At 43.1% G+C, this 12,775-nt stretch overlaps 1 protein-coding gene and 1 long non-coding RNA gene across 3 annotated transcripts in view; one reads left to right on the forward strand and one right to left on the reverse strand.

Annotated features, from left to right (window-relative positions):
• The window catches only part of LOC119953348 (myosin-4-like), a 288,309-nt gene that overhangs the window by 241,682 nt on the left and 33,852 nt on the right, over positions 1-12,775 (forward strand). Inside the window, exons 3-18 of one of the 2 annotated variants that reach the window (XM_038777535.1) lie at positions 1,228-1,371; positions 1,459-1,615; positions 1,764-1,791; positions 1,904-2,012; positions 2,483-2,575; positions 3,384-3,447; positions 3,547-3,645; positions 3,829-3,932; positions 4,018-4,156; positions 5,877-5,995; positions 6,135-6,284; positions 6,374-6,544; positions 6,661-6,964; positions 7,057-7,127; positions 9,387-9,474; positions 9,751-9,868. In XM_038777535.1, the coding sequence (XP_038633463.1) occupies positions 1,228-1,371; positions 1,459-1,615; positions 1,764-1,791; positions 1,904-2,012; positions 2,483-2,575; positions 3,384-3,447; positions 3,547-3,645; positions 3,829-3,932; positions 4,018-4,156; positions 5,877-5,995; positions 6,135-6,284; positions 6,374-6,544; positions 6,661-6,964; positions 7,057-7,127; positions 9,387-9,474; positions 9,751-9,868 (1,958 nt within the window). The remainder of the gene's footprint in view (positions 1-1,227; positions 1,372-1,458; positions 1,616-1,763; positions 1,792-1,903; positions 2,013-2,482; positions 2,576-3,383; positions 3,448-3,546; positions 3,646-3,828; positions 3,933-4,017; positions 4,157-5,876; positions 5,996-6,134; positions 6,285-6,373; positions 6,545-6,660; positions 6,965-7,056; positions 7,128-9,386; positions 9,475-9,750; positions 9,869-12,775) is intronic. The other variant, XM_038777537.1, reaches the window with a different exon arrangement.
• The window catches only part of LOC119953352, a 55,340-nt gene continuing 45,889 nt past the window's right edge, over positions 3,325-12,775 (reverse strand). The window contains exons 4-5 of the long non-coding RNA XR_005458004.1: positions 6,789-6,955; positions 3,325-3,445 (exon numbers count right to left, since the gene is read on the reverse strand). This is a non-coding gene — a long non-coding RNA (uncharacterized LOC119953352). The remainder of the gene's footprint in view (positions 3,446-6,788; positions 6,956-12,775) is intronic.

The following is a 12,775-nucleotide window of genomic DNA, read 5'->3' on the forward strand; positions in this document are numbered from 1 at the left end:
CAAGTATATTCCTCCTTCAGTAAGGAGAGCAAAGTTGCACATAGTACTCCAAGTGTGGCCTCCCCAATTCCTTGTACAGTTGCAGCAAGACTTCCCTCCACTTATGGGGCTGGATTCTCCGGTCGGCGATGCCGAAAAATGCACTCGGCAACCGGCTGGAGAATCCAAATTTCTGAACAAATCAGGGGCAGCGCTGTTTTCGCGATGCTCCGCTCTTCCAAAGCGGCGTACACTAGGAGTGTGCTATGTATCAACGGCCTCAGGACATTGCCTGAGGCCCACCCCCCCGATGCGCCATCCCCGACCAGCCGAGTTCCCGAAGGCATGGGACACTTATGGTCTCACCTGTTGGGAACTCAGTGTGGCGGCTGTGGAATCAGTCCAGCGGCGCCACAGTTGGGGGAGGGCCGATCCGCGGCAAAGGGGGAGACATTATTCGGGGCTGGGGGCACTATGGGGGTGGTGGTTTGGGGTGGGGGAGACATTATTCGGGGCTGGGGGCACTATGGGGGTGGTGGTTTGGGGTGGGGGAGACATTATTCGGGGCTGGGGGCACTATGGGGGTGGTGGTTTGGGATGCGCGAGCTGGCTGAAGGAGGGTCTATTCTGTGGGCTGGGTCTGCGAGCGGCTGCCATGCGCATGCGTGGCCATGGACCCGGCAATTCTCCGGGGCGTATCAGCAGCTTGAGCTGGGTGCTCTACTCTGCAGTCCCGCTAGCCTCCAGCACAACAGGTGGCCATTTTGTGCCAGTTTTTGGCATTAAACATCACCATTCCCATGCCAGCGTGTGGGCATAGTCCCAGAATCAGAGAATCCAGCCCATGCTCTTTCGCCCTTGCAATGCAGGCCAACATTACTTGCCACCCGGGTCCCTTTTACCAGTTAAACAGTGTTTTAAAAGTGTTCAGAGCAGTTCACTGTTTCACTCATAGGATCTCTTCAATCCCATTGTCCCACCACATTTTATTTCTGAGAACTGAACATTGCAAGTAAAGGCGTTGCTAGTTGAAGCCGAAAATCAGCAATCATTGAACAACTAATGGCTCAGGTATATAACATTATCGACACATGTTTTGAAAAAAAGGACAAGCATTATACAACAGGTCTTTGTTGATTGCGCTCCACAAAAAGTATCTTGCTGCAGTTTATCTGAAGCCATGGATAGTGCCAACATATCTTCCAGTCACTGGAATCAACTTAGTTTAACTGCATGTTCATTTTGCAGACAGTAACTGTTAAAGAAGACCAAATCTTCCAGATGAACCCTCCAAAATTCGATAAAATCGAAGACATGGCCATGTTGACCCATTTGAATGAAGCATCCGTTCTGTTTAACCTCAAAGAGCGTTATTCAGCCTGGATGATCTATGTAAGTCCAGTTGAGTTCATAACAATGTTATTTATGAATGGAATCGTGATAAATAATCTAAAAAAAGGCACATATGTTATTTTTCAGACCTACTCTGGGTTGTTCTGTGTCACTGTGAACCCCTACAAGTGGTTGCCAGTGTACAATCCTAAAGTTGTGGTTGCTTACAGAGGCAAGAAGCGTCAAGAGGCTCCTCCACACATCTTCTCAATCTCTGACAATGCCTATCAGTTCATGTTAACTGGTAATAATGCACTCTTTTGAATTAACTTTATGGTTCTTATTTTCTAAAAATATCAAATACATGCACTTTGCTCATTGGAATACATTAGTTCAATTCACATAAATTTTCAATAATTCTTCTTCAATTTAACTTGATTTTTATTTCACAGATCGTGAAAACCAATCCATCCTGATTACGTAAGAACCAATACTTTTAATTACAATAGTATATTATCTAAAAATGCAATACTCAACATTTATGGCAATTTATTTGGCATTATAATTTTTCTGCTCATTCCTTCCACTCTAGTGGAGAATCCGGTGCAGGGAAGACTGTGAACACAAAACGTGTCATCCAGTATTTTGCATCTATTGCAGCCAGTGGTGATGCCCACAAGAAAAAGGAGTCTAGTATGCATGTCAGTAGTGAATACAATCTTAATTCATACACATGTGCTATTTATAGGAACATAAGGACAAGGGTAGTCCACTTAATTCAGTTCCATGTGCCTGCCTTGGATAAATATCCCTAGACAACTTTGCCCAACAAATATAGATCCATCACAGTCTCGAAAAATTTCATTTCCTCAAATCCACAGCCTTTTGGATTGCAAGTGCTAGATTTCTATTGCCCTTTTTGTGAGAAAGCGATTTTACTTGTTGAATGGTCAAGCTCCAATTATAATATTATGTCCTGTTGTTCTGGATTAACCTACAGAGGAAACAGTTTCTCTGGTCATGTTCCCAATCAAATCCATTTATCATTTACGCACTCATAATAGATCACTCCGCAAATGTGTAAATCAGAACAATTAGTGTTCATTTTAGTTATCTGTGGTCTTTGTAATAAATCAAATGCTGGCTTTTGAATACTTGCAATATCTTTTAGGGAACACTGGAGGATCAAATCGTCCAGGCCAATCCACTGCTTGAAGCTTTTGGTAATGCCAAGACAATGAGAAATGACAATTCATCTCGCTTTGTAAGTTTCATTAAACTTCATTTCTATAACATTTGCAAAATATCAGAGTACAAATATTGGACTGAGGTTTGCAGTGGTGACGGAAGTCGTACTGCTGGGGTTGAATGTAGGAGACAACTCTGTTTTGGCAAGCGATGGGTCCAGGAAGACATGTTCCCATAAATGGGCCCCACCAGGGCAACCATCCAATTAAATGGCGGCCAGCCCCAAGAGCTGCCCGACCAATCAGAGACCTCTACTCAGCAGCCTCGACAGTGCCACTTCTTGAGATGGCCAGAGCAGAGATTGCAGCTTCAGGGTGAAGGTATCTCAATGGCCTGGCACCCTGGAAGAGAAGTAAGTGAGTTTAGGGTTGCAGAGGCTAGACAGACAGGTTTTTGAGGAGGGGTGGGTTGCAGTACACAGATGATGCCATGTGGGTAACCATTGACACTGTGGGGCCCTCCATGGCCCATGGTGTGGCCATAGAGGAGAACCCCTCTAAAAGTTGCCATGATTCCCCTGGACCACTCTGACAATGGCAAAATGCCCACAGAGACAGGGAATGACACTTAATTGTCCAGTAAGTGATTCAGTTGGTCTCCCGGTGGCTGGATGATCTACCAACTTTCCCATAACTGGCAAAAATGTTGGTAAAAAAATTTCACCAGCCTTCCTGCCAGTCAGCTCATTGGCAAGTAACTAGTAACATTCCATCCATTGTCTGTGAATGCTATAATATTCCTCAACATTGATTAGAATCTGTTTGGAAAATTAAATTCAAAAGATAGCTTTAACATTAACAGGGATGTTTTCTCTTAATACCAAGGGAAAATTCATCAGAATACATTTCGGAGGCACTGGGAAATTGGCTTCTGCTGACATTGAGACCTGTAAGGAAAGAGCATATTTGGATTATTTTTGATCTGTGTAATTTCATTTTTTTCCAAAAGTTACAGCTGCATTAACTCAAATATAAATGTACTCAACAGATCTGCTAGAAAAATCCCGTGTCACTTTCCAGTTGAAAGCTGAAAGAAGCTACCATATTTTCTACCAGATTATGTCCAATAAGAAGCCAGAATTAATTGGTAATTCAAAATGGATTTTGTCATTTTGAATGTAAATTTGATGCTAATATACAAGAGTAAATGTAAGATATGAAGACATTTCAAGTAATATTGAGTTTTGCAATATAATGTGTCTGAAATACTTGATAGTTCTCAAAAACATATGTAACTAATTTGCAAATTCATTAAATCTTTCCATTTTAGAAATGTTGCTGATCAGCACCAATCCCTATGACTTTCCATTTGTTAGTCAGGGAGAGATCACTGTACCTAGCATCAATGACCAAGAGGAATTGATGGCTACTGATGTAAGTTAAAACAATCCGAAAATAATTGAACTATTGGTGCAAAAGATCCTGCAGCAATCACGATGTTCTTTCTTTGATCCCGCAGGAAGCCATTGATGTCCTGGGTTTTACTTCTGAGGAAAAAGCAAATATCTATAAACTTACTGGTGCAGTGATGCACCATGGTAACCTCAAATTCAAGCAGAAGCAGCGAGAGGAACAAGCTGAACCTGATGGCACTGAAGGTGAAATATTTATAATATTATTAAAATGTGTACAAAACAGGATGATAGCTATTGACACAGCTTACTTCATGTGTTCACAATTTTTGTTATAATTATCCATCAACATTTACCTTTGTAAATTGATGTGCCAACGTTTTGCCTTGCTCAAAACACGCATGTCACATTATGAACTTCCAATCAATACTTTTAACAATTATAACAATAATCTTTATTAGTGCTGCAAGTAGGCTTGCATTATCACTGCAATCAAGTTACTGTGAAAAGCCCCGAATTGCCATACTCCGGCACCTGTTCGGGTACACCGAGGGAGAATTCAAAATGTCCAATTTTCCTAACAAGCACGTTTTGCGGGACTTGCGTGAGGAAACCAGAGCGCCCAGAAAAAACGTGTGCAGTCACGGGAAGAACGTGCAGTCTCCGCATAGACGGGCATCAAACCCGGGATTAAAAACAAGCTGTGAAGGTGGCTGCTGAAAATCATGTGGCATGTGGTATTTGGACCAAATTAAATATGGACGTGGGTGACTTTATGCCATTGCCATTTGTGGAATTAACACATCTGCTCATTTAAGGATGGGACAAAACAAAAGACTATGGAGTTTCCAGACTGCTGGTCGCCATGTTTTCTGATTGACAAAACGGGAGATTGAAACTCAATCTCCCCTTTTGTACAGCTTCCCACTGTATCACGATTACCTTCACCATCCAAATTAGTTTGGATGTGCCTCTGAAGTGTTAACCCAGTGGTCATATGATCAAAGCTGGTTTTAGGGGCTGCCCCTTTTATTAGCCCAGGACCCAACAGATCCATCAGAATCAGTGGCCATCAGCCAGTCCAAGAACCAGATTCTGAAACAAGCTGCAAGTCATAAAGCTGCTAAAGTACTTAAGCTGTTCCAGTTTCGAAGTTTACCTGAGAACCAACCTCTGATATATTTTTCCTATAACCTGCAATGAGCCCTTTACTTTACAACGTCAAATCATCAAATCCATTCAAGAGACCAGAAATAGTAAATCAGAGATTTAATTAACTATAACCTTAAAAAGTACATTATCTTTGTCTGTGTGCATGGGCCTCACGGTAGCATGGTGGTTAGCATCAATGCTTCGCAGCTCCAGGGTCCCAGGTTCGATTCCCGGCTGGGTCACTGTCTGTGTGGAGTCTGCACGTCCTCCCCGTGTGTGCGTGGGTTTCCTCCGGGTGCTCCGGTTTCCTCCCACAGTCCAAAGATGTGCGGGTTGGGTGGATTGGCAATGCTAAATTGCCCGTAGTGTAAGGTTAATGGGGGGGATTGTTGGGTTACGGGTATACGGGTTACGTGGGTTAAGTAGGGTGATCATTGCTCGGCACATCGAGGGCCGAAGGGCCTGTTCTGTGCTGTACTGTTCTATGTATGTGTGTGATCAAGTGTGTGATGTTGCATTAATTTGGGGTAAGTGTGAGAGAATAAATAACATTGAAATAAAAACTAATAAAAGCTTTCTGCTAAATTCTTCAATTGGAATACATAATGATAATATAAACTGTTTTTATGTTGTTGTTCAAGGATCATTATTTTTGTAAGTACATATGCACAGAGGCTTCTTCTGGTCATTAGATTCCCATGGATAAAGCACAGTATAACTCTGGTTTTGCAATATGAATCTACCAGTCTCAGCTCTGATGTAATATACTTGTGACCATAACTCCCTTAACAGATTTTGTTTTTCTTATCATCAGTTGCTGATAAGGCTGCTTACCTAATGGGCTTGAATTCTGCTGAATTGCTCAAATCTTTGTGCTTCCCAAGAGTAAAGGTTGGCCATGAGTACGTAACCAAAGGACAAACCGTACTACAGGTATCATATCTGAATGTATTACTTTGGCATGGTATCGAATTGTACTGTTGGAGTGATTCTCTAATCATTCCTGAATTTTGCTTCATTCAGCTCTAAATTCTAAAGTTTATAATCCTCTTCTTTTTGGCGTTGTTTCAAGGTGCACTATGCAGTGAGTGCACTGGCAAAATCTGTGTACGAGAAGATGTTTTTCTGGATGGTTACGCGAATCAATCATCAATTAGAAACAAGACAACCCAGGCAATATTTCATTGGCGTGTTGGATATTGCAGGCTTTGAAATCTTTGATGTAAGTCCAAAGAAAAATCATTTTCAGAATGTACACATTGTTTTCTGTTCAGCTTGCATGTTTTCATTATTATCTTTCACAAATTGCAGTTCAACAGCTTGGAACAGTTATGTATCAACTTCACCAATGAGAAACTGCAGCAGTTCTTCAACCACCACATGTTTGTTCTGGAACAAGAGGAGTACAAGAAGGAAGGAATTGAATGGGAATTCATTGACTTTGGTATGGATCTGGCTGCTTGCATTGAGCTCATTGAAAAGGTAAGGAACAAAAGTAAATCAGGTAAAGCTGATTTAAAAAAAAAGAACTTTAATGTGTGATTCCAAATCACTCCAAGGATTCTCCCATTGTAAGAAAGCTTATTATTACATTCCAGCCTATGGGGATCTTCTCAATCCTGGAAGAGGAGTGCATGTTCCCCAAGGCCTCAGATACTACTTTCAAGAATAAACTGTATGACCAGCACCTTGGAAAGTCAAACAACTTCCAGAAACCCAAGCTTACCAAAGGAAAGGTTGAAGCTCACTTCTCACTGGTCCATTATGCTGGCACCGTGGATTATAACATCAATGGCTGGTTAGAAAAGAACAAGGACCCTCTGAACGAAACTGTTGTTGGCCTGTTTCAGAAATCCTCAATGAAACTTCTGTCAGCGCTCTTTGTTGCCTATGCTGGTGAAGGTAAAATACATAAACAAGAGTTATTGTTTCATTCCTTGCTGACTGGAGAAACTGAACTGACCAATACCTGTTTAAAATTTTGTTTCTGACAGACACTGGTGCTCCTAAGAAGGGTGGCAAGAAGAAGGGCTCTTCGTTCCAAACTGTGTCTGCGCTCTTTAGGGTACATATTCAAACTAAATGGTTTTCACAATTAGCATCATTCACACAGTCGAAAACCCAAATTACACACCAGAAGTAGAGGGCAACAGTGGATTAATAAGAGAGGGGAGTTTAAAGGAATTAATATGAGCAGAGAAATAAATTATTGCGAAAATCTAAAGGATTAAATGCCCACAAATCCTTGGGAACTAATGGCCTGCATTCCCAGAATGCAAAAGAGGTGGCTGTAGATATAGTGGATTCCCTGGTTATGATTCTCCAAAATTCATTAGTCGCGAGAGGTTGTTACACTGCTATTCAAGAAAGGAGGTAGGAGGAGAAAATAGAGACCTACAAGCCAGTTAGCTTGGTCATTGGGAAAGCACAAATACACATCGAGCATCCTGTATCTGACATGTTTGAGGCCGATTATGTTTTGCTTTTCAGGTATTTTTGGTTTTCGGATCTATAAACAATAGGCCTAAGCCTACTTTCTCGACAATAGCCACAGCCTCGACAAGCTATAGTCTACAAATTCTAAGTTGTTTTTGTCCATTTGCCACCTCTCTTCACACTTATTACATCTGTCATATATACATTGTTTTATTAACATACAAATTCCATAGAATACGTACAGTGTAGAAGGAGGCTAATCGGCCCATCGTGTCTGCATTGACCCTCCGAAAGAGCACCCTACCTAGGCCCATTCCCCCAACCCATCCTTGCAACCCCGTAACTTAACCTGCACATATTTGTGATACTAAGTGGCAATTTAGCAGATTGCCAATCCACCTAACTTGCACATCTTTTTGACTGTGGGAGGAAACCCACGCAGACATTGGGATAACATACAAACTCCACACAGACAGTCTGCCAAGGCAGAAATTGAACCAGGTCTCAGGTGCTGTCAAGCAGCAGTGCTAACCACTGTGCCGCCTCTTAATTGCATAGCAGTTCAAAAAAATTTGGTTTTCGATGTATCGATAAATGATATTCGACCTGTGTCTATTATTCATGAAGTCTTAAGAATGCACGAAGAAAATCATAGTGTGATAGAGTCAACATGATTATATGAAAGGGAAATCAAATTTGTCTAATTTATTGGACACAGTAAGAAGTCTTACAACACCAGGTTAAAGTCCAACAAGTTTGTTTCAACCTGTTGGACTTTAACCTGGTGTTGTAAGACTTCTTACTGTGCTCACCCCAGTCCAACGCTGGCATCTCCACATTATAATTTATTGGAGACTTTTGAGGATATGACAAAGAGAAGAAGTGATACATTTGAAGTTATAAAAAGCATTTGATAAGGTGCCAGATAAAAGATTCTTACACAAAATAAGGACTCATGAGTTGGAAGTAATATATTAGCATGGACAGTGGATCTTTTAATGGATAGGAAGCAATGAGTACGGATAAATGGAGCATTTTTACGTTGGAAAACTGTGATATTTGGAGTACCGCAGGGATCAATGCTGAGGCTTTGATGATTACAATCTCTAATCATGACTTGGATGAAGAGGCTGAGCTCGCTGGTGATACAAGCTACTTGGGAATGTAAGTCATGAGGAGGACACAGTGGTTGCAAGGAGATAACAGCAACCAAAGTGAATATGCAGCAAGGTGGCACATAGAGTATAATGTGGGGAAGTGTGAGGCAATAGAAAAGCAGAATTTTTAAAAGGCGTGAAACTTTTAAATATTAATGTGCATTTGTCTAAGGGATTCAGAAAGTTAGCAAGCAGGTACAACAAACAATTAGCAAGACAAATTCCACGATTGAGGAATTTAGAACACAGGGGCACAGCCTCAGGATAAGAAAAGGAGTCAATCATTTCACAGAATCACAGAATTATTACGGCACAGAAGGAGGTAATTTGGCCCATAGAGTCTGCACTTGCACTCCAGACGAGTATCATGATTTTGTACCATTTAGACTAAGTGGGAGAGAAATCTCTTCACTCAGAGAATTGTGAATCTCTGGAATTCTCTATCCCAGGGGTTGTGGATGCCCCATAGTTGACTGTCTTCAGGCTGGGTTAGACTGATTTTTAACATTGTGGAATCAGGCAGGTTAAGTCAGGACCATACCGAATAGTTGAGCAGGCTTGAGGAGCCAGGCGGTCTACACCTGCTGCTATTCATGATGTTCTTATATCTTAAGCAATTCTATGAAAACAACTTTGAAGATGAATGAATTGAAAGTACATCAAATTATTAAAAAATAATTTGGTTTTCCTTCCGGTTTTTGTGATAAAATGATCTCTCTGATGTATTGCAGGAAAACCTGAATAAGCTGATGACTAATCTAAGAAGCACTCATCCACACTTTGTACGTTGTATAATCCCCAACGAAACAAAGACTCCAGGTGAGAACTTTCAGATAACGGGTGGGATTTTCTGGCCGTTCTTGCTGGTGATAGTTTACGGTACCTCTTCTGGCGGCGGCAAGGGATGGGTTCAAAGGGGAAACCACATTGACAACGGCGGGACCAGCAGATCCTGCTGCCAGCCACTGGCGAACTCTCTGATGCTGGAGAACGCTCCACGGAGGGGAAGGAAAGTCCCACCCAATATGTTAACACCTAAAATACTATTCTGTTTGCTGCTAGATCTGGATTGATTGAATTATTATTACCTTTTAGGTGCAATGGACAATCACCTAGTCATCCATCAGTTGAGATGCAATGGTGTGTTGGAAGGTATCAGAATTTGCAGAAAAGGATTTCCAAGCAGAATTATTTATGCTGACTTTAAGCAAAGGTACAATTTATGATATAAAATTAAATGGAAGGGACTTGAATTCTACAAACTTTAATTGAACTTATGAAATCTCGAAGGACAAGGGCAGCTGACAGGCTTTAAACTAAATGGGGGGGGGGGATGGGGGTCTTTCTGTAGAAGGGATACGTAGACTTACAAAGCAAAATGATATGACAGAATTACAAGGCAGCTATTAAGCTATTATGGCAATGATACGCAGAGACAGGAAGGGGCAGAGTGTGCAAACATAAAAAACAGCAGCAAATTGGGTCCAAAAGGGAAAAACATTGTAACGCGGTAAAATTAATGGCTCGTAAATGCACACAGTATTCAAGGCATAGTAAATGAATTAACAACACAAATTGAGGTTAATGGGTATGATCTTATAGCCATTACAGAGAAGTGGTTATGAGGAGATCAAAACTCGGAACTAAATATTCAGGGATATGTGGCTTTTCGTAAGGAAAGGAAAGGGCAGTGGGATAGCTTGTTAGTACGAGATGGAATAACTATATTAGCATTAAAAATTAGTCATATCTGATGTGTTGGGTAAGCTGGGTCTGCGAGGACTGTGTTTACTGCAGCAGTGAGAGAGACAGGCTTCCAACACTTGAAGAAATGCAACCCGATTTTATTGAACTCTTAACTATCATACATACTTTAACTGTGGGTTGACACTATGCTGACTTGACTGGAGACCTGAGGCTAACCTGACCAGACTATCTTATTACCACATGGTGTATGTTCTAGTTGCTGCTCACGGGCTCTGACTGTCTCAGAGGCTGGATCCCAAGAGAGCGGGAAAACTCGTGCCCTCTGGCTTTATAGTGGTCATGGCCTGTCTGGTGATTGGCTGCTGAGTTATGTGTGTTAACTGGTCATCCTGTGTGTCAATCACTGCCTGTCTGTGCACCATCATATACCTGTGTGTATATTATGACATATACCCCTCTTTTTTTTCACTTTTTAAAAAAATGTGTGTGGGTCAGTTAATAGTGAGTGTGTGTACAAGAGCCTGACTATGTACAAAGTATGTTAACGTATTTACATGGGAAGGTGTCTAGTGCAGATAGAGGGCAGATAACAAATTGGGAAGAAACAATATGTACAGATGTGTAAACGGATCCCAAGGTAATTCAACATTCAGTCCATAAATTCAGTCTATAAATTCAGTCTCTCATGGTGGGCGATGAATTCTGGTTGACCGCCTCAAGGGTGGGTCAGGGGCCGCCTGCATTTGAACGGGCGGAACTGCCTCCAATGCAGAGGTTGGTAAAAGAACTGGCAGATCGGTGGCCTCGTGGAAGGGCGCGTCCTGAAAAACCATCATGCGAGGCGGGACATCACGTTCATTTGGCGGGCGTGGAAGTAGCCGCAGTGCCCGCCTATTACGCCGAAGAAAGGAGCCATCTTGCATGCTAACGAGGAACGATATCGGGGACTCTTGCTTAACCACTACAGCCATGGCAGACCAACCACCATCAGGTAACTGAACACGAACTCAGTCAGCAGGGACTAGAGCAGGGAGATCTGTGGCGAGGGCGTCGTACGCCGACTTGCATTGGACCCGAGACTGTTGCATCCTCTGCAGGACCGGAAAATTGTCAAGGTCCGTGATGTGGATAGCCGGCACCGTTGTCCGTACTGTGCGGTTCATTAGCAGCTGTGCTGGGGACAGGCTAGCGGACAAAAGAGTCGCCCTGTAGGCTAGCAGCGCCAGGTTGAAATCCGAACACGAGTCAGCAGCTTTGCACAACAGTTTTTTAACAATGTGGACCCCCTCTTCAGCCTTCCCATTCGACTGGGGGTAGTGGGGGCTTGAAGTGACGTGCCTAAAATTGTACAGCCGGGCAAAATCCGTCCACTCTTGGTTGAAGAAGCACGGGCCGTTATCAGTCATAACTGTAAGTGGAATGCCATGACGGGCAAAAGTCTCTTTGCACGCCTTGATGACTGTTGCTGATGTGAGGTCAGTCAGTCTGACCACCTCGGGGTAGTTAGAAAAGTAGTCCACGAGGAGGACATAGTCTCGGCCCTTTGCATGAAAGATGTCAATACTAACTTTGGACCATGGGGAGGACACCAATTCATGAGGCTGCAGAGTCTCTTTAGGCTGAGCTGGCTGGAACCTTTGACATGTTGGGCAATTGAGAACAGTGTTGGCGATATCCTGGCTGATGTCTGGCCAATATACTGTCTCTCGGGCTCGAGGGCGACACTTTTCGACCCCCAGGTGACCCTCGTGGATTTGGCCAAGGACCAGCTCTCGCATGCTCTGTGGGATTACTGTCCTGTCCAGCTTCATTAGGATGCCGTCCACTGCCGCTAGATCGTCCTTTACATTATAGAACTGGGTAACTGTCACCTTTGCCAACCACCCGTGAGATGTCGCATGACCCGCTGGAGTAAAGGATCCCTGACCGTCTCCTGACGAATTTGCACAACCCTTTCATCAGTGGCAGGAAAGCTGGATGCGCAAAACTTCACCTGATTGTCTATCTGACAGACAAAGTCCGACTGCTCACACGTCGTGGTGATGGATCGAGAGAGTGAGTCAGCCACAATGAGCCCTTTGCTCGGGGTGTAGACCAGGTCGAAATTGTAGCGTAGAGGATACGTTGTAGCCGTGGTGTCATATCATTGAGGTCCTTTTGGATGATGTGAACCAATGGCCTGTGGTCCGTCTCGACCGTGAATTTGGGGAGGCCATACACATAATCATGGAATTTGTCAATTCCTGTGAGGAGGCCCAGGCATTCTTTTTCAATCTGAGCGTATCGTTGCTCAGTAGGTGTCGTGACTCTAGAGGCATATGCGACTGGGGCCCAGGAGGAGGAATCGTCCCGCTGGAGGAGTACTGCCCCAATGCCAGCCTGGCTCGCGTCAGTGGAGATCTTCGTCTCCTTG

Source organism: Scyliorhinus canicula, chromosome 18, assembly GCF_902713615.1.
Source record: "Scyliorhinus canicula chromosome 18, sScyCan1.1, whole genome shotgun sequence".
NCBI classification, from domain to species: Eukaryota; Metazoa; Chordata; class Chondrichthyes; order Carcharhiniformes; family Scyliorhinidae; genus Scyliorhinus; species Scyliorhinus canicula.